Genomic DNA, 22,439 nt, shown 5'->3' on the forward strand with positions numbered 1-22,439 from the left:
ATGCTGACTACAGGAATGTCTACCAGAGCTGAAAATGTGCAGTTTGATCACACAGCACCATGCCACTGATATTGCAAGGTTTGAGGAAGCGTGCAATTGGCATGCTGACTACAGGAATGTCTACCAGAGCTGTTGCCCGTGTAATGAATGTTCATTTCTCTACCATAAGCCGTCTCCAAAGGCATTTCAGAGAATTTGGCAGTACATCCAACCGGCCTCACAACCGCAGACCACGTGTAACCACATCAGCCCAGACCCTCCACATTCAGCATGTTCACCTCCATGACTGTCTGAGACCAGCCACCCAGACAGCTGCAGCAACAATCGGTTTGCATAACCAAAGAATTTCTGCACAAACTGTCAGAAACCGTCTCAGGGAAGCTCATCTGCATGCTCGTCGTCCTCATCGGGGTCTGGACCTGACTGCAGTTCGTCGTCGTAACCAACTTGAGTGGGGAAATGCTCACATTCGATGGCGTCTGGCACGTTGGAGAGGCGTTCTGTTCACGGATGAGTCACGGTTTTCAGTGTTTAGGGCAGATGGCAGACAGTGTGTGTGGCGTCATGTGGGTGAGCAGTTTGCTGACGTCAACGTTGTGGCTCATGGTGGCGGTGGGGTTATGGTATAGGCAGGCATATGTTATGGACAACAAACACAGGTGCATTTTATTGATTGCATTTTGAATGCACAGAGATACAGTGACAAGATCCTGAGGCCCATTGTTGTGCCATTCATCCACCACCATCACCTCATATTGCAGCATGATAATGTATGGCCCCATATTGCAAGGATATGTACACAATTCCTGAAAACATCCCAGTTCTTGCATGGCCAGCATACTCACCGGACATGTCACCCATTGAGCATGTTTGGGATGCTCTGGGTCGGCTGTCTGCCATCTGCCCTGAACAGTGCCAAACGCCATTGAATGTGAGCATTTTCCCACTCAAGTCGGTTACGTGGAGGTGAACATGCTGGATGTGGAGGTCTTGGGCTGGTGTGGTTACACGTGGTCTGCGGTTGAGAGGCCGGTTGGATGTACTGCCAAATTCTCTAAAAACGCTTTTCGGAGACGGCTTATGGTAGAGAAATGAACATTTATTACACGGGCAACAGCTCTGGTAGACATTCCTGCAGTCAGCATGCCAATTGCACGCTTCCTCAAACGTTGCAATATCAGTGGCATGGTGCTGTGTGATCAAACTGTACATTTCAGAGTGGCCTTTTATTGTGGGCAGTCTAAGGCACACCTGTGCAATATTCATGCTGTCTAATCAGCACCTTGATATGCCACACCTGTGAGGTGGGATAGATTATCTCGACAAAGGAGAAGTGCTCACTAACATAGATTTAGACAGATTTGTGAACGATATTTGAGACTAGTAATGGGTCTTTTGCGAATGTAGAAAATGTTTCAGATCTTTGAGTTCAGCTCATGCAAAATGGGAGCAAAACAGAAAGTGTTGCATTTATATTTTTGCTCAGTGTATTTGGCTGCTGCCTTTCTAGTCAACATATGCTCTAAATGAATAACCTGGGTCAGTATAAAAGAACAGTACCATATTATATTTCCTCCCAGAAAGAACCAAACGTAACTGACTAAAGGGATGGCACCAAACCTGCTCAGTGGGATTTGCAGTTTTGTGGGGGAAAAGCACTTTGCGAGGAGAGCAGTGTAATACTGGTATAAGATATTACACATAAGCTAGCCGTCAGCTGATATCTACTGTATGTCCATAGGCTCTTCCTAAGTGCATAGCCATGCAAGCAGAGCATACATCTTTACTGCAGGACACTTCTGGAAGCATTTATTTCCCAGAGCCACAAAAGACTGAACATGTGGAAAGTTAATATAATGACGTTTGCACCTCGGGGACAAAGTTATGTTGTTCCCATACAAGAGTGTTTCCCAACCAAGACTCCTTGAAGTGATTGGTGGCTACAGACCAGCAGACATCCCTGGTATCTGGACATTGTGTTCTGTATTGCACACGATATTCTGATACTGGCTAGAATCCAAACTTGTGTACAGGTCAAGGCCCAGAAGAGAGGCAAACCTGTTTGCAGAGTATCACTTCTCAATCCATTAGCTGACAGATCACATGAAGCCTTATATCTGATCTCCTGACCTCATTAACACTCATTATGCTAAACTCCTATCAAACTCATAAGAATGTGGCTTAATAGAGCTTTTATGAGGTCAGGAGATCAGAGATAAGGCTTCAGTGATCTGTCAGCTAAAGGGGATTGAGAAGTGATACTCTGCAAACAGACAGATTTTTAACCCTTGTATCTCAAAAACGGCTGAACATTTTTAATAAAGACCAATTGAAAAAATTCACTTTAGCCCAAAAATTAGTAAAATGTAATCATAAAAAATGTCTCAAAGGTGTCTATAGCCATGTAGGAGCAAGTTAAGTCACGGTACACAGACAAAAAGAACATGGGGGTGTAATGTTTCTGTAGGGGTTTGAACCTCAAACCATGGGTTTTCAGCAGAAAATGCTCGGGTTCGTGTCCAACCCTTGATCTTGTGAGTCATAAACCCCATTCCTGCTCCTGTGATAATGAGTCCTGATCGATTATGGTATCTCTGATGTGTCCTATACTGCGCGTCTGAGGTTCCTGATTCATTCTAAAAATGTCCAACTTTTCCAATAAATACATTATATTTCTATGAGAGTGACATGATCCGCTTGGTCCTATTAGACAGATTATCTGGGGCTTACTTTACTTACTCAGGGCTTGACAAGTCCATGGCTTCCAGAAAACAACCGAGTCATCATGTCATTCTACTAAGCTTAAAACATACATGCTGATGTATCCGGAAAACACTTGGGAAATTTAGGCCACTGTTCTCGCCTTTTCTATTCCCAATTAAATAAAATGTTCATTCTGCATGTCTGACATCTTGTATCCATATGAAGAACTACTGCTGGGATTGCCCTGATAAGACACATCAGATTCACACTGAGGATATCCCCAGGAGAAATTTATTGCAGTGAACAGCACAGAATAACTCGATTACTTCTACTAGATAGAAATTTATTACACATGATATGTGAAACACAACTTGCAATTACATTCAAGCAAGACTGTCATCCTGTATCCCTCCTGTATGGATTCTGACCTCTGTCATCCCGTTTCATAAATTGCAATGGAAAAAAAGAAAAATCATACTTTTACATTATTGCTGGATTTTTGAGCCTGTATAGATAAAATCTAAAGGGGCACTCCATTGTTGTGACCTGCATCACACTCATAATAAATTATCAATATAAGCATGACTATCGCGTTGTCCCCAGGGTAAATGGCGGCTAAAAGAGAACAATCTCCTAAAAGATACCAGGACTGTTGTGCCTTGGAATATTTCCCCATGCAGGATGTGGCAGTGGGAGGCCATATCTTCTGTAGAGAAGCTGCCCATGCATAGTAGATATCTAGTAGAGACCTAAAAGCTAAGGTGGTTTTCAGATAACCATAAAAAGGGAAAATTTTAGCAGCTACATCATTTTTGCAAAAACTGATATTCTGTGGATCTACTGAACTGGACATAGTAAACCACAGGACCCAATGGTGATCTAAGTTCATTCAGCAGAACTTTGGGAGATCTGGCTACTGTGGCCATAATATGTACACTAAAAGGGCAGACAGACTCCCTTTAAGGCTATAATAAATGAAGTTTCAGCACTGCAAAGTAATTGTTGTATAGTTTGTCTCTTCATTCGTGGTAGCAAATTTACAGCATGTGGATCAAACCTCACACTCAAACACCAGTTGACGCGTTTCAGACACTTAGTCCTTAAGACTATCAGTGTCACGCCTGAGGATGGGGAAAACCCTCAGCCTGTGCGGTATCAGAAGGCGGATGGTCAATGCCAGGACAGGAATCAGGGAGCAGGTCAACTCCTACACATCCCTAATTCTGACCCTGTCTCCTATCCGTATGAGCCAACCCTGAAGGTAGGAGGGCTCATACTCCGGAACCTGATATTCCTGCTAGCCCTCAGGGTGGCCCTGGACTAGGAGCAGGGTAAGACGACCTGTTCCTCCTAGACACGGAGGAACAGGAGTCTCACTGGCCAAGCTACATAGAAAGGGGAACATGAACAGACATATGGCAATGACAGGTAAGTGAGACTAGTACCACACTTACTTGCCACAGACACACAACCTGGAACCCACGTGCAAGTGCTGCTGTCCACAACAAACACAAAGGAGACAGCACACAACAGACATCACACGGGAACCCAGGAAACCATATGCTGCAATAACAAAAGACCAAGCAAACATCTTCTAAACACCATACATAAACTTATGACCACAAGGGTGGCCCCCACTGGCAGATGAAATTACACAGGAGGCTGCTCCAGCTAACAATGGCTGAAGTACCCCTCAGACTGGTGATATTCACTGAGGCTTTATAGGTCCAAGTAGTCACACCCAACAGACACACCCAGTGTTCACACACACAGAAGGGAATTAACCCTTCCAACACAAGGCAAGGGAAGACGGCCACTTAAAGGGGAAATACATAAACATACACTTCACCTGTTGCCGCGGGCAACGTTATGCGTGGCAACCATGTCCTGGGGATCAGCCATAGGGCTAAGACACTGCCACCACATGCACACAACACCACAAGTTGCCACGGGCAACCAAGCGAAGGAAAGTGTCACAAAACACACCATAGGCCGTGACAATCAGATAGAGAAGCCTGACTCATCATTCCATAGAACACGTTTCCACTGCTCCAGAGTCCAGTAGCCACATGCTTTACACCGCTCCATCTAATGCTTAGCATTTTGCTTGGTCATGTAAAGGCTTGCCTGCAGCTGCTCGGCCATGGAAACCCATGCCAGGAAGCTGCCAGCGCCAGATGTTGATGCCAGAAAAGGTTTGGATCTCTGCAGCTATTGAGTCCACCAAGGGTTGGCGACTTTTATGCACACCTCAGTGCTTGGAGACGCCACACTGTACATTTACAAGTGGCCTGCCACTTTGTGGCTAAGTTGCTGTGGTTCCTATACACATCCACTTTGCAATAATACCACTCATGGTTGATTGTGGAATATCTAGGTGGGAACCGTTTGGGGAAGGCTCTTTTCTGTTCCAACATGACTGTGCCCCAGTGCACAAAGCAAGGTCCATAAAGGCATGGAAGAACTTGACTGGTCCGCACTAGAAGAAATTTCACAAGTGACTTTTTCCAATGGTGACAGCCTACTACAGCAGCACACAAGAATGCAGGGAACTCTTTAGAATGTGCCTCTGTTTCACAAATTGTTTACACGCCCGTGGCCATGGGAGTGAATGAAACACCAGAATTCAATGGTTAGGAGGTGAGCCCCAATACTTCTGGCCATGTCATCGGTTTATAAGAAAGCAGAGGATCGATAGGACAGAATAAAGCCTTTAGTGTTCTGGGCAGAAATCGGTACATTGCTGTCTCTAATAGTGAATTTATTAGATGCAATGAGATGAATAAATGCTGAATAAGTAGCTGTCTCTGCTGTATGTAGGTGGAAGATACTTAAAAATGTAATATGTTTTCTCTATTGATTGATGGATTACACGGATTAACGGTACATGGGTCTCTCACTTTTATATTGGCAGAAAAGGCAATACGGTTAACTAATTCTATCCTCGCAAACTGTTGGGTAGGATTCATCTGTGGGGGCCAAAATGAGAGCTAAGTAATCTATTTCCACTCGCCTGCATCTCACCCACGCACGCCTCAAACTGCTGGTTTTCACAGAAGCCCATGAGCCAAGAAACCACAGTAACAATACAGAACAACCTTGTAACAGAAACATTTTACAGAATACTATATCCTTCTACAAATAACTCCGAGGTGTGCACCTCCTATTGTGTTCGCTTCAAACGGGCCAAACAATACTATAACAGAGGTATAAAAGGAAAGCAAACAATCATTAGATAAAACAAGAGATACAAATTAGCCAAAATCATATTAATGCAGCAAGTAAATGTGGAGCACACAACATCAGGCATCGTGAAGACCATCGCGTGACTAGCGGCAGCGCTTGGAATCCTCTAGGGCTTTTCATTTCTAGGCTACCACTTTCAAAAGTAGTCAAAATGAAGATCTCCCTCATCAAACCTGGTCAATGTAACATGCAGGCAAAAACTGGAGATGATTCACTGCAGGTCAGCATTATAGAACTGTAGCTCAGAGGTAATTGCTATGCCACGATGGAAAGCAAACATCAGAATTAGTGCTTGAGTTGCACTTTCATTTCTAAAGAACCGTGTTACAATGTTAAAATGCTACTTTTCTCACTGGCCACTAAGCCTAATAATAGGCTAAGTTCTGTAGACATCACTTTTTGGCAGTTATCTTATCATCACAGGCAGGATTACAATGACAGATAACACATTTGTACAGAATAAGACAGGATCCATCGTTTACAATAGGTGATGTCACAACTTATCTACTCCCCCTCCCTGCACAATGATCTCTGCACTGGTCACGCAGTATGTCTAGAAAACGCTTCTATAGACGGCAATGAAAATCTCCTGCCCACTGTGCCTACAGTTCATGTGGATGCTTTAAAGCATATCTCTAAATGCGGTTAACAGCAGCTCAGACCGGATGGCCACCCCTATAATCACGTACAGAAAATAAAATAATCTATAATCAGAAAATATAAAAAACTCACTGCTTCCTGAGGAAAATACTGCTTAGCGAATCACTGGCTGAGTGGTCATCTGCTGTATGTCTAGAGGGACCAGGAAGCAGAGACCAGCAGATAAGAAGTATCAGAACAAGAGCAGTAGGGATCGGTGAGGTATCAGTTCTTTGTTTTATTATGCTATTTTGATTTTGATTTTTTTTTTAAACAAAAGTTATCAGCCAGATAGTCTCTTTAATTAGGACCTGTCAGCTCTCCTGGCTTGTATGTTCTAGAAAAAGATTGTTTTGCCCATGAAACAGTGCGTTCGGAAAGTCTTCAAGCTTTATTTCACATTTTATCTCGCGATATTGTGCTAAAATAATAAATAAAAATAAAAAAGAGTTTCCCCCATCATTCTGTACTCAATCCCCCATATAAAAATCAAAATAGAATTTAAAAAATGTTTGCAAATGTATTAAAAAGGAAAAACAAACATTTTGCATGGACATAATAAGGCTACTTTTACTCCAGCATTTTTGATGGATCCTTCATGGATCAGCAAAAACGCTTCCGTCATGATAATACAACCGTCTGTATCCGTTATGAACGGATCCGTTTGTATTATCTTTAAAATAGCCAAGACGGATCCGTCATTAACACCATAGAAACTCAATGGGGGAATCCGTCCCCATTGACTTACATTGTGAGTCATGACGAATCGGTCTTGCTCCGCACCACATTGCGGACAGAAAAACGCTGTGTTATTCTGTCCGCGATGGGGATGCAACCAAACGAAATGCATTCTGGTGCATTCCGTTTTGTTCAGTTCAGTTTTTCCTCATTGATGCATTTTCCCCCGCTATTGAGTTCCTATGACAGATCTCAATATCGGAAAGGAAAGCGCAGATGTGAAAGTAGCCTTATTCAGACACTTTGCTATATTTCCAATTTCTCTTGATCATCTTTGAGATGTTTCTACACCTTGATTGTAATCACCTGTGCAAATTCAGTTGATTGGACATGATTTAGAAAGACTCAGCCATGTCTACTGTATATAAGGTCTCACAGCTGAAAATGCATAGCAGAGCAAAAATAAAGCCACGAGGAGGAAAGAACTGCCTGTAGAGCTCAGAGACAGTATTGTGTAGAGGCACAGATCTGGAGAAGGGTACCAAAAAATTTTGCTGTACTGAAAGTCCCAAAGAGCACGGTGGCCTCAATAATTCTTAAAAGGAAGAAGTTTTGAACAACCAGGCCTCTTCCTAGAGTTGGCTGCCTCTCCAAACTAAGTACTGGAGGAAAAGGGCCTTGGTAAGGGGTAACCAAAGATCTTGTGTACAGCTCCAAAGATCTTGTGTACAGACGGGACAATACATCCAGAAGGTCAACCATAACTGCAGCACTCCACCAATCTGGGCTTTATGGCCAGAAAGAAGCATCTCCTCAGTAAAAGACACATGAAAACCCACTTGGAGTTTGCAAAAAAAGCACTTAAAGAACTCTCCAGCTGTGAGAAACAAGATTGTTTGGTCTGATGATTGAACTTTCTGGCCTCAATTTTAAGTGTCATGTCTGGAGAAAACCAAGCACTGCTCATTACCTGCCCAATACCAACCCTACAGTAAAGCATGGTGGTGGCAGTATCATGCGGTGGGTGTGTTTTTCAGTGGCTGGGACAGGGAGACTGGTCAGAGTTTAGGGAAAGCTGAATGGAGCAAAGTACAGAGATATTCTTAATGAAAACCTGATCCACTGTGTTCTGGGCCTCATACTGGGCAGATGGTTCACATTCCAACAAGACATTGACCCTTAAGTACACAGCCAAGACAACACAAGGTGACTTACAGACAACTCTGTGATTGTCCTTGATGGGCCCAGCCAGACCCCTGACTTGAACCCAACTAAATATCTCTGGAGAGTCCTGAAAGTGGCTGTCTACCGACTGTCCCCATCCAACCTGACAGAGCTTGAGAAGATCTGCAGAGAAAAACTGCAAGAAATCCCTCAAGGTGCTTCAACTACGTACTGAGTAAAAGGTCTGAATACTTATGTCAAATTTCATATTTTTACTAATGCAACTTCTTTTTTGCAGCCTCGGCATATGACCTTGCTACCGCTTAGTCTTTCACGCCAGAATTTTAAGAATCCCGGATCAATGTTCGAGGTAACGTGATGTATCAAATGAATGTTAAGGAAGAACAAAAGAAATGTGATATTTGACTTCCTTTAAGGCTAGTTCTGAAACTAATAATAAATGGCATGAAATATTTGATTTGTGTAAGTTATACCAACAGACAAGTGCATGTAAATTCCCATGTGCCCTGGATTATACATAGCAGAACAGCTGGTGTAATAACCTAGCATATTAAAGTACAAGGTGCCTTACTCCTGCAACCAAGGTCACTTATCACATTGCCGATTTCATACTGGACCAGTGCCTTTCCCACACAGTGCTGAGCCCTTCCAGGCCACATCTTTTTACTACACTAATTGGGGTTAGACAAGTTCCATTAATGAATATCAACTTTGAAAATCTCATTTTGCAACACAGATCTATTTTTTAAGGTATTAATTCGAATGGAATCTTACCCAAATAACATTCAGTGCCATAGATCTTTAAAGGGATTTGTACCTCTTCCATGTTCTGGACCCAGTCCTGGTTTTGGCTTTCAAATACTGATGCAAAACACTCACCAAAATGCTGCCATGTAAGGGTCCATTCACATGTCCATAGGTGTATTGCAATACGCAATACACCCGGCCGGCACCCCCATAGAACTGCCTAAGAATAGGACATATTCTATTTTTTTCCAGAGCCGCGGCACTGTGTGCTGTCCGCATCCATTTCTGCCCCATAGAGAATTAATGGGTCCGCACCCGTTCCGCAGAATTGCACATTCATGGACGTGTGAATGGACCCTTAAAGTGACAGATAACTACAGCTACATCGGTTTTCAGAGCCCACTTACTCCAGTTTGTAGTAGCACAATGAAATTTGCCCCATTGAACAAAATTCTACAAGCAGTTAAAAGGGTTATCCCATAAATGTAAAACTCGTTTACCCACTTATCTGTTGGACTGTCTTCAATTTTTGTGGGTGGGCAACAGTTCATCAAGCACCTGCATCTCCCAGGATGCACTGCAATCACCATATTTTTCACCCTATAAGACACTTTTTCCCAAAAAAATCTTATGCAGAAAATACTAATGAAAGCTTCAATTATGGAAGCACTCATTAGTACAGGAGGACCATATTCCCCATAAACTGTATTCACCAGTCCCCGTGCAGGCCTGGTACTCAGGGCTTCCTCGTCTTCTCCTGCAGGGCTCCACGCGCTATGACGTGCACACAGAGTGAGGATGTCGGCGCGTTCTCATGCTGTGCGATGTCAGGTCACAGCATTGCAGGAAGACCAGGAAGAGAGCTGAATCTCAGGAGAGGCAAGTTGATTCATTTTTTGTCTGATCTGAGCTCTGATTAACATGGGGGTCTGATGTGGGTTTTATTCACTTTGGGGCTCTGATTTGAGGTCTGATGAACATGGGGGTCTGATGTGGGTTTTATTCACTTTGGGGCTCTGATCTGAGGTCTGATTGGGGGTTATTCACATTGGGGGTCTGAATGAGGAGTCTTATTCACATTGGGGCTTTGATCTGAGGTCAGAATGAGGGTCTTTTTCACATTGGGGGTCTGGTCTGAAGTCTGATTTGGGGTCTTATGAACATTGGGCATCTGATCTGAGGTCTGAATAAAATTGGGCTTTTGATTGGGGGGTTCTAAGCTGAGGTCTGATTACCATTGGGGTCTGACTGGTGGTCTAATCTGAGGTCTAATGAAAATATTTTTTTTCTTATTTTCCTCCTCTAAAACCAAGGTGCATCTTATGGGCAGGTGAGTCTTATAAGGCAGAAAATATGTTAGTTCTTGTTCTCTGGTTACCCTTCCTTTTCTGCAAAGAAAATAGTCCAACACATTTTTCTTCTCTACCGTCTAGAGCAGTGATGGTGAACCTTTTAGAGACCGAGTGCCCAAACTGCAACCCAAAACCCATTATTTTTCGCAAAGTGCCAACACGGCAATTTAACCTGAATACCACAGTCCACTATAGTATATCTTCCATGTACTTTATCATTTAGCTATAATAGCCCGCCTACATTCAGTGCGCTGCCTGTGCTGTTCATAGTGCGCCCTGCACTGATTAATTGCAGGAAAAGTTTAAGGCATATTGGTACACCATAGACTTTTTCCAGGGTGCGAGTGCCCACAGATAGGGCTCTGAGTGCCGCCTCTGGCACCCGTGCCATAGGTTCGCCACCACTGGTCTAGAGAGAGGTATAGATATATACCTCTATAAAATTAGAAGTATTTTGTAATGATTGGTGTCTAGACCATTTACCTACTTCATTTGATAATCACTACACCAGCAATGAGGGGATGGGAAGGGAACAGGGAAGATGCGGGGCATGTTAGTCCACCTCTAAATGCAGGAGATGTTGGACCAGAAGGATAAAAAGCAAGGGGCACTATGAAATAGTTTTATTATATGTATATTGCAATAATACTTCAGTTGAACTGCTCTGTTTATTTCATAATAATATTTTTTGTGGGAAACCCCTTTAAACATTTTGGAATTAACAACATCATGCAATCAATGCACAAATCAAGACAATTTGTATTCCATAGTCACATAAAAAGTCCCATCTCCATGAAATTTAACCTGATTCACACCTAGTAAATTGATCGAGAGAAAGTTAAAATTAACCCCCTCTGTGCAATAATGGCTAGTTAACCTAGGAGAAAAAAAACTGCTGACCATACAAGAGCAATCAAATACTTTGCTGGATCATGTAGCTTTCACGATCCTCTCTGATTTCAGGCCCAACAATGGTCACTGCATGTGGAGCACTGAAATGCATACTGTTTCATCAGACAGACAGTGCTTTGTACACTTACCTAAGTAAAGTGAAGCATTCTCCTTCTTAACATTGTCATCCAAGTATGTTGGGCCCAGAGTGTAGATCGGAGTGGATCCCATGCCAATGAGAATTTGAGCGCAGATGAATAAAGCTACATACAGAGAATGGTCTTTTCCAGCCGAGTCTCCGGGACACATGGAGGAATCTAAGGGATCTTTGGCAGTTGTGTTGCCATTTGTGCACAACCCTTCCTTTGAAACAGAAGAGTTCAGCTCCTGAATTTGATAAGGTGGAGAAATGAAATGAGGTAAGGAGAACAGAGCTGCTCCAACGGCAATGAGCAAGCCCCCTACAGCGAGCCAACGTGGTCGACGTCCTCGTCCACCGAAATAGCTGATGAAAACAACCACTAAAAGACTACCGATATCAAAACAGCTCACCAAAAGACCAGACTCTGAGCTCTTTAGACTATACCTCCTTTCAATAGTAGTAATTACGCTACTTAAGTAGCCAGACACCATCAATGATTGGATAAAAGTCAAAAAGCACATGCAGACAAGAAAGCATCTAGAATCTGTCAGCGCTATGCCGAGACAACGGCTGCTTTTTATTGTAGAGAGCGTTATGGATGGAGAAATGCCTTTTTATTGGTAATGGTGCCGCTGCATTCTGCCTTCTCTGCACTTAGAAAGCCAGAGGCTGCAAAAGAAAAGATTGTCCTAGAGGAAGGTGCGCTGCTTTGAGAGGACAAGGTTCTGTGATGGCCTTTTTTCAAGTTTGATTCTTTTTGACTATGTAAAAAAAAGTTTTTTCCTATAACCGCTGTCGTCTGTGATGTATCTACCTCCGTTGGCTGAAATTCTTGATAGTTTGCCTTACAGCACCCATTTAAGACAGGCAAACTTAGTGACCTGCAAGTGTCATTTTTTTCCACGGGTTCCGGTTCTTCATGACCCTCACTAGAGTGGTAAGTGACGCTGAATAATTGTGGACTGGGATCTTCCAGGGCCATGGCTGGAAAATATGTCTTGTTCTAATAATGACTAAAATGTGAAATGATATAGAAATGTATTGAAATACTAATGTCATATTCTAAACCATTTCACCTATAGAACAGCAGTGGTCCTGCACTGGCCTTCTACTATCCATAGAGGTGTTAGAAGGAACTTAATAGTCTTTAGAATGGATGTCCTAGGGATTATTAGAAAAACAGCCAAGCAGCTGTTCCTGCGCTGATTTCCTGCAAACTGTTCCATCCGGATAAGATGGTGATCAACAAAGAGGAGGCATTATAAGAGAGGAGGCTGGGACACAATGCATTGCTCTTCTGCGATCACCGTCATCTTTCACATCTCTGGTTCCACCACAGGCAGTTCTTTCGTCCCCATTGTCTCCAGTAAATGTCTCCACTGGCAAATGTGCTGATCTGTAATGCAGAGAAAGAAAGCAAAGGAGGTCAGTGCTGTGCTTCTGTCAGCAAAACACGGGCGAGGCTTAGGGAACCTTAAGTGCTAAATGTGCTAACTCTTCTACATTGCACATATTTATAAAAAAATACATGAACTGCAAAAGTGAGAACAATTTTCATGCAACTGCAGCCACAATCAAAATTTTGCTCAGATCCTTACACTTGCCCATTTTCCTGCTCTTCATCAACTTCAAGAACAGACTGTTCACTTGCTGCCTAACCTATCCCACCCCTTGACAGAGATTGTCATTGTCACGAGATAATCAATGTTACATGGTACTTGTCTGGTTTTACGAATAACCTCCATGATATGGCCAAAACATACAACTGATTGTGACCAATAATAGCCATGCAGGTACTATCAGTCCATATTCATTTCAAGAGGCTTTCCAGGAATAAAATGACCGATCCTCAAGATAGGTCATCAATATCTGATCGGTAGGGGTCCGATTCCTTGCACTCCCAAAGATCAGATATTTTAAGAGGCCATGCCGGTCCGGTCCGTGTTGCAGCCTCTTCTCAGGCCAGTAATGTCACATTCATCAGTCACATGGCCTAAGCGCAACTCAGTCCCACACAAGTCAATGGCCCTGGGCTGCAATACCAAGTGCACCAAAATGCAGATGATATACAATGTACAACGCTGTGCTTGGTAAGCTGGGAGGAGACCCCATTGCTCACCGGAGCCTCACAGCCTTTTCAAACAGCTGATTGTGGCGGTGCAGGGACTCAGACCCCCATTCTAATACTGCTGACCTATCCTGAGGATATTCTTCTCCCGGAAAGCCTCTTTAAAGGGGTGTTCTGAGACTTTTTAACTGATGACCTATCCTCTGGATAGGTCATCAGTATCTGGTCAGTGGGGGTACGACACCTGGATCAGCTGTTTGAGAAGGCACCAGTGCTCGCAGTAGCACCGTAGCCTTCTCGCAGCTTTGCCTAGTTCATGTGACGTCGCGTTCATCGGCCACGTGGCCTAGGCGCAGCACAGCCCCATTGAACTGAATCTGGTGATCTGAGAGAGGTCACAGAGCTGCTACGAGCGCCAATGCCTTTTCAAACAGCTAATCGGTGGGGGGGGGGGGGGGGCGTCTAGGGTGTTGGACCACCACCAATCAGATAATGATGAACTATTCAGAGGATAGGTCATAAATAAAAAAAAATATATATATATATATATATATATATATATATAAACATATATAGTGTAGAAATAAATACATGGCATTCTTGTTTTGTATGTATGATACAATTAACAGCTCCCTCTTGTACTGTTCCCTAATTTTTGTTTTGTAAATTTGATAACTCTAAAGCCATTTACATTATTACGGTTAGGCTACATTCACACAACCATATTTTTGGCTCCACATCCGTTCCGCAATTTTGCGGAACAGGTGCGGACCCATTCATTTCAATGTGCTATCCGCATCCGTAGATCCGTTCCACGGCCCTGTAAAAAAGATAGAGCATGCGGACAAGAATAGGCATTTCTATCATAGGGCCGGCTACATTCACACGGCCGGTATCCGTGTTTTGCAGATCCGCAATTTGCGGACTTTAAAACACATACGGTCGTGTAGCCTTATACAAAGCCAGTGATCTGTATATGATGTTTTCCTTTTCCTCAGGAGCCCAGTAATACACATTAATAGACAGGGTATTTTCACCATGTATTAGGAATCTTCTGCTTAAGAAACAGGATGACGGCCGAGCTGTGTGGGTGATCAATATTCTAGGGACATAGCTTCAACGCTATTTACAGTCTCTGGAAACTAGGACACTTGTCGATTATATTAACATCATCAAAACTTTAAAATGTAAATTCAGGCTAAAACTGAACTTTCAACCTCCCACTCTCTGATAGATCCAGCAACAGTTTATAAGGAGGACTGACTACAGGTGCTGAAGTCCCTGCACCATACGGGTTCTGGAGTCCCTGCACCATACGGGTTCTGGAGTCCCTGCACCATACGGGTTCTGGAGTCCCTGCACCATACGGGTTCTGGAGTCCCTGCACCATACGGGTTCTGGAGTCCCTGCACCATACGGGTTCTGGAGTCCCTGCACCATACGGGTTCTGGAGTCCCTGCACCATACGGGTTCTGGAGTCCCTGCACCATACGGGTTCTGGAGTCCCTGCACCATACGGGTTCTGGAGTCCCTGCACCATACGGGTTCTGGAATCCCTGCACCATACGGATTCTGAAGTCCCTGCACCATACGGGTTCTGGAGTCCCTGCACCATACGGGTTCTGATGTCCCTGCACCATACGGGTTCTGATGTCCCTGCACCATACGGGTTCTGGAGTCCCTGCACCATACGGGTTCTGGAGTCCCTGCACCATACGGGTTCTGGAGTCCCTGCACCATACGGGTTCTGGAGTCCCTGCACCATACGGGTTCTGGAGTCCCTGCACCATACGGGTTCTGGAGTCCCTGCACCATACGGGTTCTGGAGTCCCAGCACCATACGGGTTCTGGAGTCCCTGCACCATACGGGTTCTGGAGTCCCTGCACCATACGGGTTCTGGAGTCCCTGCACCATACGGGTTCTGGAGTCCCTGCACCATACGGGTTCTGGAGTCCCTGCACCATACGGGTTCTGGAGTCCCTGCACCATACGGGTTCTGGAGTCCCTGCACCATACGGGTTCTGGAGTCCCTGCACCATACGGGTTCTGGAGTCCCTGCACCATACGGGTTCTGGAGTCCCTGCACCATACGGGTTCTGGAGTCCCTGCACCATACGGGTTCTGGAGTCCATGCAACATACGGGTTCTGGAGTCCCTGCACCATACGGGTTCTGGAGTCCCTGCACCATACGGGTTCTGGAGTCCCTGCACCATACGGGTTCTGGAATCCCTGCACCATACGGGTTCTGGAATCCCTGCACCATACGGGTTCTGGAATCCCTGCACCATACGGGTTCTGGAGTCCCTGCACCATACGGGTTCTGGAGTCCCTGCACCATACGGGTTCTGGAGTCCCTGCACCATACGAGTGCTGAAGTCCCTGCACCATACGTCTGCTGAAGTCCCTGCACCATACGTCTGCTGAAGTCCCTGCACCATACGTCTGCTGGAGTCCCTGCACCATACGGATTCTGGAGTCCCTGCTCCATACGGGTTCTGGAGTCCCTGCACCATACGGGTTCTGGAATCCCTGCACCATACGGGTTCTGGAATCCCTGCACCTACGGGTTCTGGAGTCCCTGCACCATACGGGTTCTGGAGTCCCTGCACCATACGGGTTCTGGAGTCCCTGCACCATACGGGTTCTGGAGTCCCTGCACCATACGGGTTCTGGAGTCCCTGCACCATACGGGTTCTGGAGTCCCTGCACCATACGGGCTCTGGAGTCCCTGCACCATACGGGCTCTGGAGTCCCTGCACCATACGGGTTCTGGAGTCCCTGCACCATACGGGTTCTGGAGTCCCTGCACCATACTGGTTCTGGAGTCCCTGCACCATACAGGTTCTGGAGTCCCTGCACCATACGAGTGCTGAAGTCCCTGCTCCATACGGGTTCTGGAGTCCCTGCACCATACGGGTTCTGGAGTCCCTGCACCATACGGGCTCTGGAGTCCCTGCACCATACGGGTTCTGGAGTCCCTGCACCATATTGGTTCTGGAGTCCCTGCACCATACAGGTTCTGGAGTCCCTGCACCATACGAGTGCTGAAGTCCCTGCTCCATACGGGTGCTGAAGTTGCTGCTCCATACGGGTGCTGAAGTTCCTGCTCCACACTGGTGCTGAAGTCCCTATTTCATTCAGGTGGAGAAATCCCTGCTCTATATTGGTTCTGAAGTCCCTGCCCATACAGGTAGAGAAGTCCCTGGTAAAGTCGCTGCTTCATACAGGTGCTGAAATTCTTATGATCTGAAAGAAGCTGATCAGGGAAACCCTGAAGTGTGGGGCTCGAGAGGACAATGGTTTGGGCTGAGAGAGCAATTTTGTTGCTGAAAGCTTCAGGTTAATTGGGTCTAGGGTAACTGACACATAGAAGACACGCTATGAGTAAGAACCAGTGTCACTAGTCACTATAGGACTTGGGCTCTGTCTCATGTTTTTTTTTATTTTTTTATAGATTTTTCAATAAATAATGATTTTTGATAGTTTGGGTGCCAGAATTGTTTGCCTTATTTTTAGAAATATAGAAGACACTACCTGCTTTTCAATAAAACATGTATTCCATATACTCTGAAAATAGTGCCCTAAATATAGCAGCAATGTATGGATAACGGGAGGAGGAAGACTTCTAGGCACGCATACTTATCTTCATGGAGAAATGGCGCCTTATGGAATTCAGATCTGTCAGCAGAGCACTTAGCAGAATTCTCCATAGCAGCCCAGTATCTGACATTGCTGCAGATACTGACACATATGTAAGATTTCACATATCTGCCACCATTACAGTCTGGTAACGTGCAGAGGAACATTAAAGGACTTCATAAGCAAATCACTTCTTAAAACTGCTGACCCATACATTATGAACCCAGGCAATCCACCAAGGACAACGGGGGCTCCTCCGCTTACAATTCCCGGCTATGCACCAGCCCTGCACAATGGATGGAGAGTTTGCACGGCTCCTATTACTTTGATTGTGAGCTCTCTGTTCTCTTAGCATCCATTGTTGAAGGAGACCTTTAACACATGAAAATCCTACTCTAATAACTTTGGCCAAGGACGTGACTATTATGTATTGTGTGCCCAGGGCAAGTTGGTGTCGGTATAATGAAGATATACTGAGGAGGAGTTCACAATAAAATCAAGACCCCTGCCATCTTCTATTATTTGTCATGTAGTTGTGGCTTGGAGATTTTATATAAATAATATCTAAAAATTAAAAATTATTATAAAAGTTAAAAAATTATATATATATATTACTACAGGCTATAGCTACTAGAGAGGGGTCGTTGATCCGGGGAGTTATTCTGATTGCCTGAATGGAGTCGGGAAGGATTTTTTTTCCCCTTAAAGAGTTTCTGTCACCAGATTTAACCCTATTAAGCTGGCTGACATTAGTGATGTGCTAATGTCACCTAAACCTAACTAGCCTATTCCTACTTTTATCTATGCCCCTGTTACACCAGAAATCGAACTTGTATAATATGCTAATTCGCCTCTGGAGTCCCTGCACCATACGGGTTCTGGAGTCCCTGCACCATACGGGTTCTGGAGTCCATGCACCATACGGGTTCTGGAGTCCCTGCACCATTCGGGTTCTGGGGTCCCTGCACCATTCGGGTTCTGGGGTCCCTGCACCATACGGGTTCTGGAGTCCCTGCACCATACGGGTGCTGAAGTCCCTGCACCATACGGGTTCTGGAGTCCCTGCACCATACGGGTTCTGGGGTCCCTGCACCATATGGGTTCTGGAGTCCCTGCACCATACGGGTTCTGGAGTCCCTGCACCATACGGGTTCTGGAGTCCCTGCACCATACGGGTTCTGGAGTCCCTGCACCATACGGGTTCTGGGGTCCCTGCACCATATGGGTTCTGGGGTCCCTGCACCATATGGGTTCTGGGGTCCCTGCACCACATGGGTTCTGGGGTCCCTGCACCATACGGGTTCTGGGGTCCCTGCACCATACGGGTGCTGAAGTCCCTGCACCATACGGGTTCTGGAGTCCCTGCACCATACGGGTTCTGGGGTCCCTGCACCATACGGGTTCTGGGGTCCCTGCACCATACGGGTTCTGGGGTCCCTGCACCATACGGGTTCTGGGGTCCCTGCACCATACGGGTTCTGGGGTCCCTGCACCATACGGGTTCTGGGGTCCCTGCACCATACGGGTTCTGGGGTCCCTGCACCATACGGGTTCTGGGGTCCCTGCACCATACGGGTTCTGGAGTCCCTGCAAGCGTCTTTCCCTCATGCTGAACAGCACGAGATTTCGCCAGAGCACAGTTTTGGCAGACAGATGCAAGCGCTGCCTGGCCCTGTCAACCAGGACTTGGAGGGAGGCGACAAAGGTGGGAGAACGGAGCTTCTAGGAGCCGGAACAGCCCCCCCCCCCCCTGCTCCTATAGGCTAATTAGCATATTATAAACGTTAGATTTTGGGCGTAACGGGGGCATAGATAAAAGTAGGAATAGGCTACTTAGGTTTAGGTTTAGAAAGTCCATGGTGGTCAAGTTACACCTCTGGCTGGAGGGAAGGGGTTAGTTCAAAAATTTGGAATGGGGGGGGCTGTTTGTGCTTCTCTGGCCACAAAGCACTGAGGGAAGGGGCTCAAGCTGAAGTCTTGCACCAGGGACCATGAGTCTTTAGCTACGCAGCTGTCTAGATACAATAGATGTGATGTGTGTATCTACACCTATGGGACACGTATGTGATGTATGTGTCTATACCTATACCTATGGGACACGTATGTGATGCATGTGTCTATACCTATGGGACACCTATGTGATGTATGTGTCTATACCTATACCTATGGGACACGTATGTGATGCATGTGTCTATACCTATGGGACACCTATGTGATGTATGTGTCTATACCTATACCAATGGGACACGTATGTGATGTATGTGTCTATACCTACACCAATGGGACACGTATGTGATGTATGTGTCTATACCTACACCAATGGGACACGTATGTGATGTATGTGTCTATACCTACACCAATGGGACACGTATGTGATGCATGTGTATATTCCCACACCTATTGGACACCTATGGGATGTATGTGTCTATACCTACACCAATGGGACACGTATGTGATGCATGTGTATATTCCCACACCTATTGGACACCTATGGGATGTATGTGTCTATACCTACACCAATGGGACACGTATGTGATGCATGTGTATATTCCCACACCTATTGGACACCTATGTGATGCATGTGTCTATACACAAGGCATTGACCCAAGGCCATCTGTTCTCAAGTCAAGGGCAATAGAAATGACAAATCTCCGGGCTCGTGTCCCCTTTAACCACATACACGTCCTATGGAATCCCAAGAAATAGTTCATTATGCACCTCAGAGATGGACCCTCCAAGATCAGCCCTGAGCGTTTCCTTGTTCTCCAAGGACTAAGCAGCTGATATTGAGTGATCTGGCAGGAGATGAGCGCTGGGTCATGGCAGGACAGGCCAGGAGGAGACAGTAATGTAATAGGGGGCTGCACAGAATGTATGAGGGGACAGGGCGACTGTGTACAGGAGCTGATCTGCTCCTGAAGGCACCATCTGTCCTCAGCACGGGAAGGTGGCAGGATGGCAGCACAGCCCCCAGTACCAGCATTGCCCCCTTTGTTCCCTGCTGTAATCCCATCCTCAGCCTGTGCCTTTGTCTCACCCCCCTCACTTATAGTAATGGGAGCAGAGCAGGCTGCCAGGCTGATAGGATGACAGTGTGTAGTGGTGCGCCCACCAGCGGGACAACCGGCACTTTATCTGGAGTTATGGGGCAAACTATAGTGAAGAAAGGAAGGATGTAGCAGAGCTCAACTACTCACCGTGCGAGCCAGTGACCGCTGTGTGTGCTCGGCCACCATGCGTGCTCCCCCCGGTTCTTCCTACAGGCAGAAGGAGCTGACGTGCGGCGCCCGGTCCCGTTATCCCACTGGACGAGGGGCAGCCGGTCACAGCCACTCTCTTCTGCCTCACAATCTGCTCTAGCGGGATGCAAGGGGCAAGCGCCGCTGAGTAAGCCAATCAGAGGGAGCAGAGCGGAGCCCATCAGCCAATCAGCGCGCAGCATTCCCATTGTCCGTCTGTTCTCTCCCGGCCCCTCCCCACCTGCTGTGAGAAGCCCCGCCCATCGCTGGTGCTCAGGTCTGAAGGGAAGTGAGTGACACATGGCAGAGAGGAGCCCGGGGGCGAGTGCGGAGCGGGGGCCCCTGCGCTTCTGACACTTGTTCCTAGCAACTCCAGCTGTGCAGCCATCACTGAATTGGACTAACCCCAGCAAGGTAGGGCACTGACAGTCTAAAACATGGTCACCTAGCTACAATTATGCAGACTGAGCATTTAATTGGGTTGAAAAAAACAAAACGAAGAGCAGGGAATGTGCTAAATAATACAATTATATATATATATATATATATATATATACACAGGAGTGCATCTAGCCTTTCTGCTGCCTGAGGTGAAATGTGGACCCCTCCGCCCCCCCCCCCCCCCCCCACATGCCAAATTCTCAACCTAACCCCTTCCCTCCAGCCCTACTGTTAAAGGCATACGTGGAAATCATTACAGAGGTACAAAACATACAGGGTAATACAGCACCCCACACCTCTTACATCCACTGACGTCTCCTCTGATGTAGACGTTCTCTTTCCTCATCTTCTCCTTTCAGACCAGACCGCCATGATGATTTCTTTCACCCATCTCTTGTCTCTGCGGAGTTTGGCAGACATCTAAAAAGTTTCCTACTTTTCCATCCTCCTCTCCACTTTCTGAATACCCCATCCTGCCACCCCTAATACACTGCTGTGCTCCCCAATACTATACTGCAGAAACAGTCTCTGTCAAAATACCAGTACCACACAGATAGTGCCCCCTCCAATAATTATTTCCACATAGCGCCCTAAAAAAATAACAGTGCCCAGCAAATACTGCCCCTGACACTAAACTAATAGTGTCCTCCAAAAATAATTGTGCTAAGCTGATACTGTGCCCTAGATAAAGGCCCCAGATGGGACCCTTGGGATAATTTCTACAAAATCCCAAACGGTCAACTGACCAAAAAGAAATCCCTTTAGGGGTTACAACATAATATATGTACAAATTAAAACCGTACTTTTCACCCTATAAGATGCACTCCCCCCCCCCCCCACAAAAAAAAAAGGTGGGGGCAAAATGGCAGTGCGTCTTATGGGGCGAATGCTGCAATTTACACTGATACACCTCCGCCACAATGCTGCACAGCGCGGCCAGCGGGTATATCAGCGGGGAGGGAGGAGGGGCTGGGGGCCGGCATCTGGTTGTGTAATGGCAGCGGGGCCCGGTGCAGTCACTGTGTTCTATTACACTGGGCCCCGCTCACTGTAGTAATCAGATCTAACCTGTAGAAATCATGTGCAATCCAGCCTGTAGTACTTACCACAATCTCCCGTAGTAGGCAGGAGGCCGGGCGGCGACAACGTAACTCACTACGTCACGCGCCTGCTCCTCCCACTTTATGAATAGAGCGGGCTGCCGACGCCCGCCCCGCCTCCTGCCTGCTACAGAAAATTGTAGTAAGTACTACAGGCTGGATTGCACATGATTTATATAGTTTAACATTGCCTACAGGTTATATCTGCGGGGCCCGGTGTAATAGAACACAGTGACTGCACCGGGCCCCGCTGCCATTACACAACCAGATGCCGGCCCCCACCCCCTGTATTGGGGCTCATTTACTACACAGGGACACTGTTATGGGGGGATCTGTGGATGACACATAGCATAAGATGCTATATATG

The 22,439-nt window shown here is 46.0% G+C and overlaps 1 protein-coding gene across 1 annotated transcript in view; it reads right to left on the reverse strand.

Annotated features, from left to right (window-relative positions):
- Window positions 1-20,621, reverse strand: part of SLCO5A1 (solute carrier organic anion transporter family member 5A1) — a 109,275-nt gene extending 88,654 nt beyond the window's left edge. Inside the window, exons 1-2 of the mRNA XM_044294173.1 lie at window positions 20,490-20,621; window positions 11,591-12,979 (exon numbers count right to left, since the gene is read on the reverse strand). Of these exons, the coding sequence (XP_044150108.1) occupies window positions 11,591-12,104 (514 nt within the window). The 5' untranslated portion in view covers window positions 12,105-12,979; window positions 20,490-20,621. The remainder of the gene's footprint in view (window positions 1-11,590; window positions 12,980-20,489) is intronic.
- Window positions 20,622-22,439: the final 1,818 nt, after the last annotated feature.

This window comes from Bufo gargarizans, chromosome 5, assembly GCF_014858855.1.
Source record: "Bufo gargarizans isolate SCDJY-AF-19 chromosome 5, ASM1485885v1, whole genome shotgun sequence".
Classification (NCBI taxonomy): domain Eukaryota; kingdom Metazoa; phylum Chordata; class Amphibia; order Anura; family Bufonidae; genus Bufo; species Bufo gargarizans.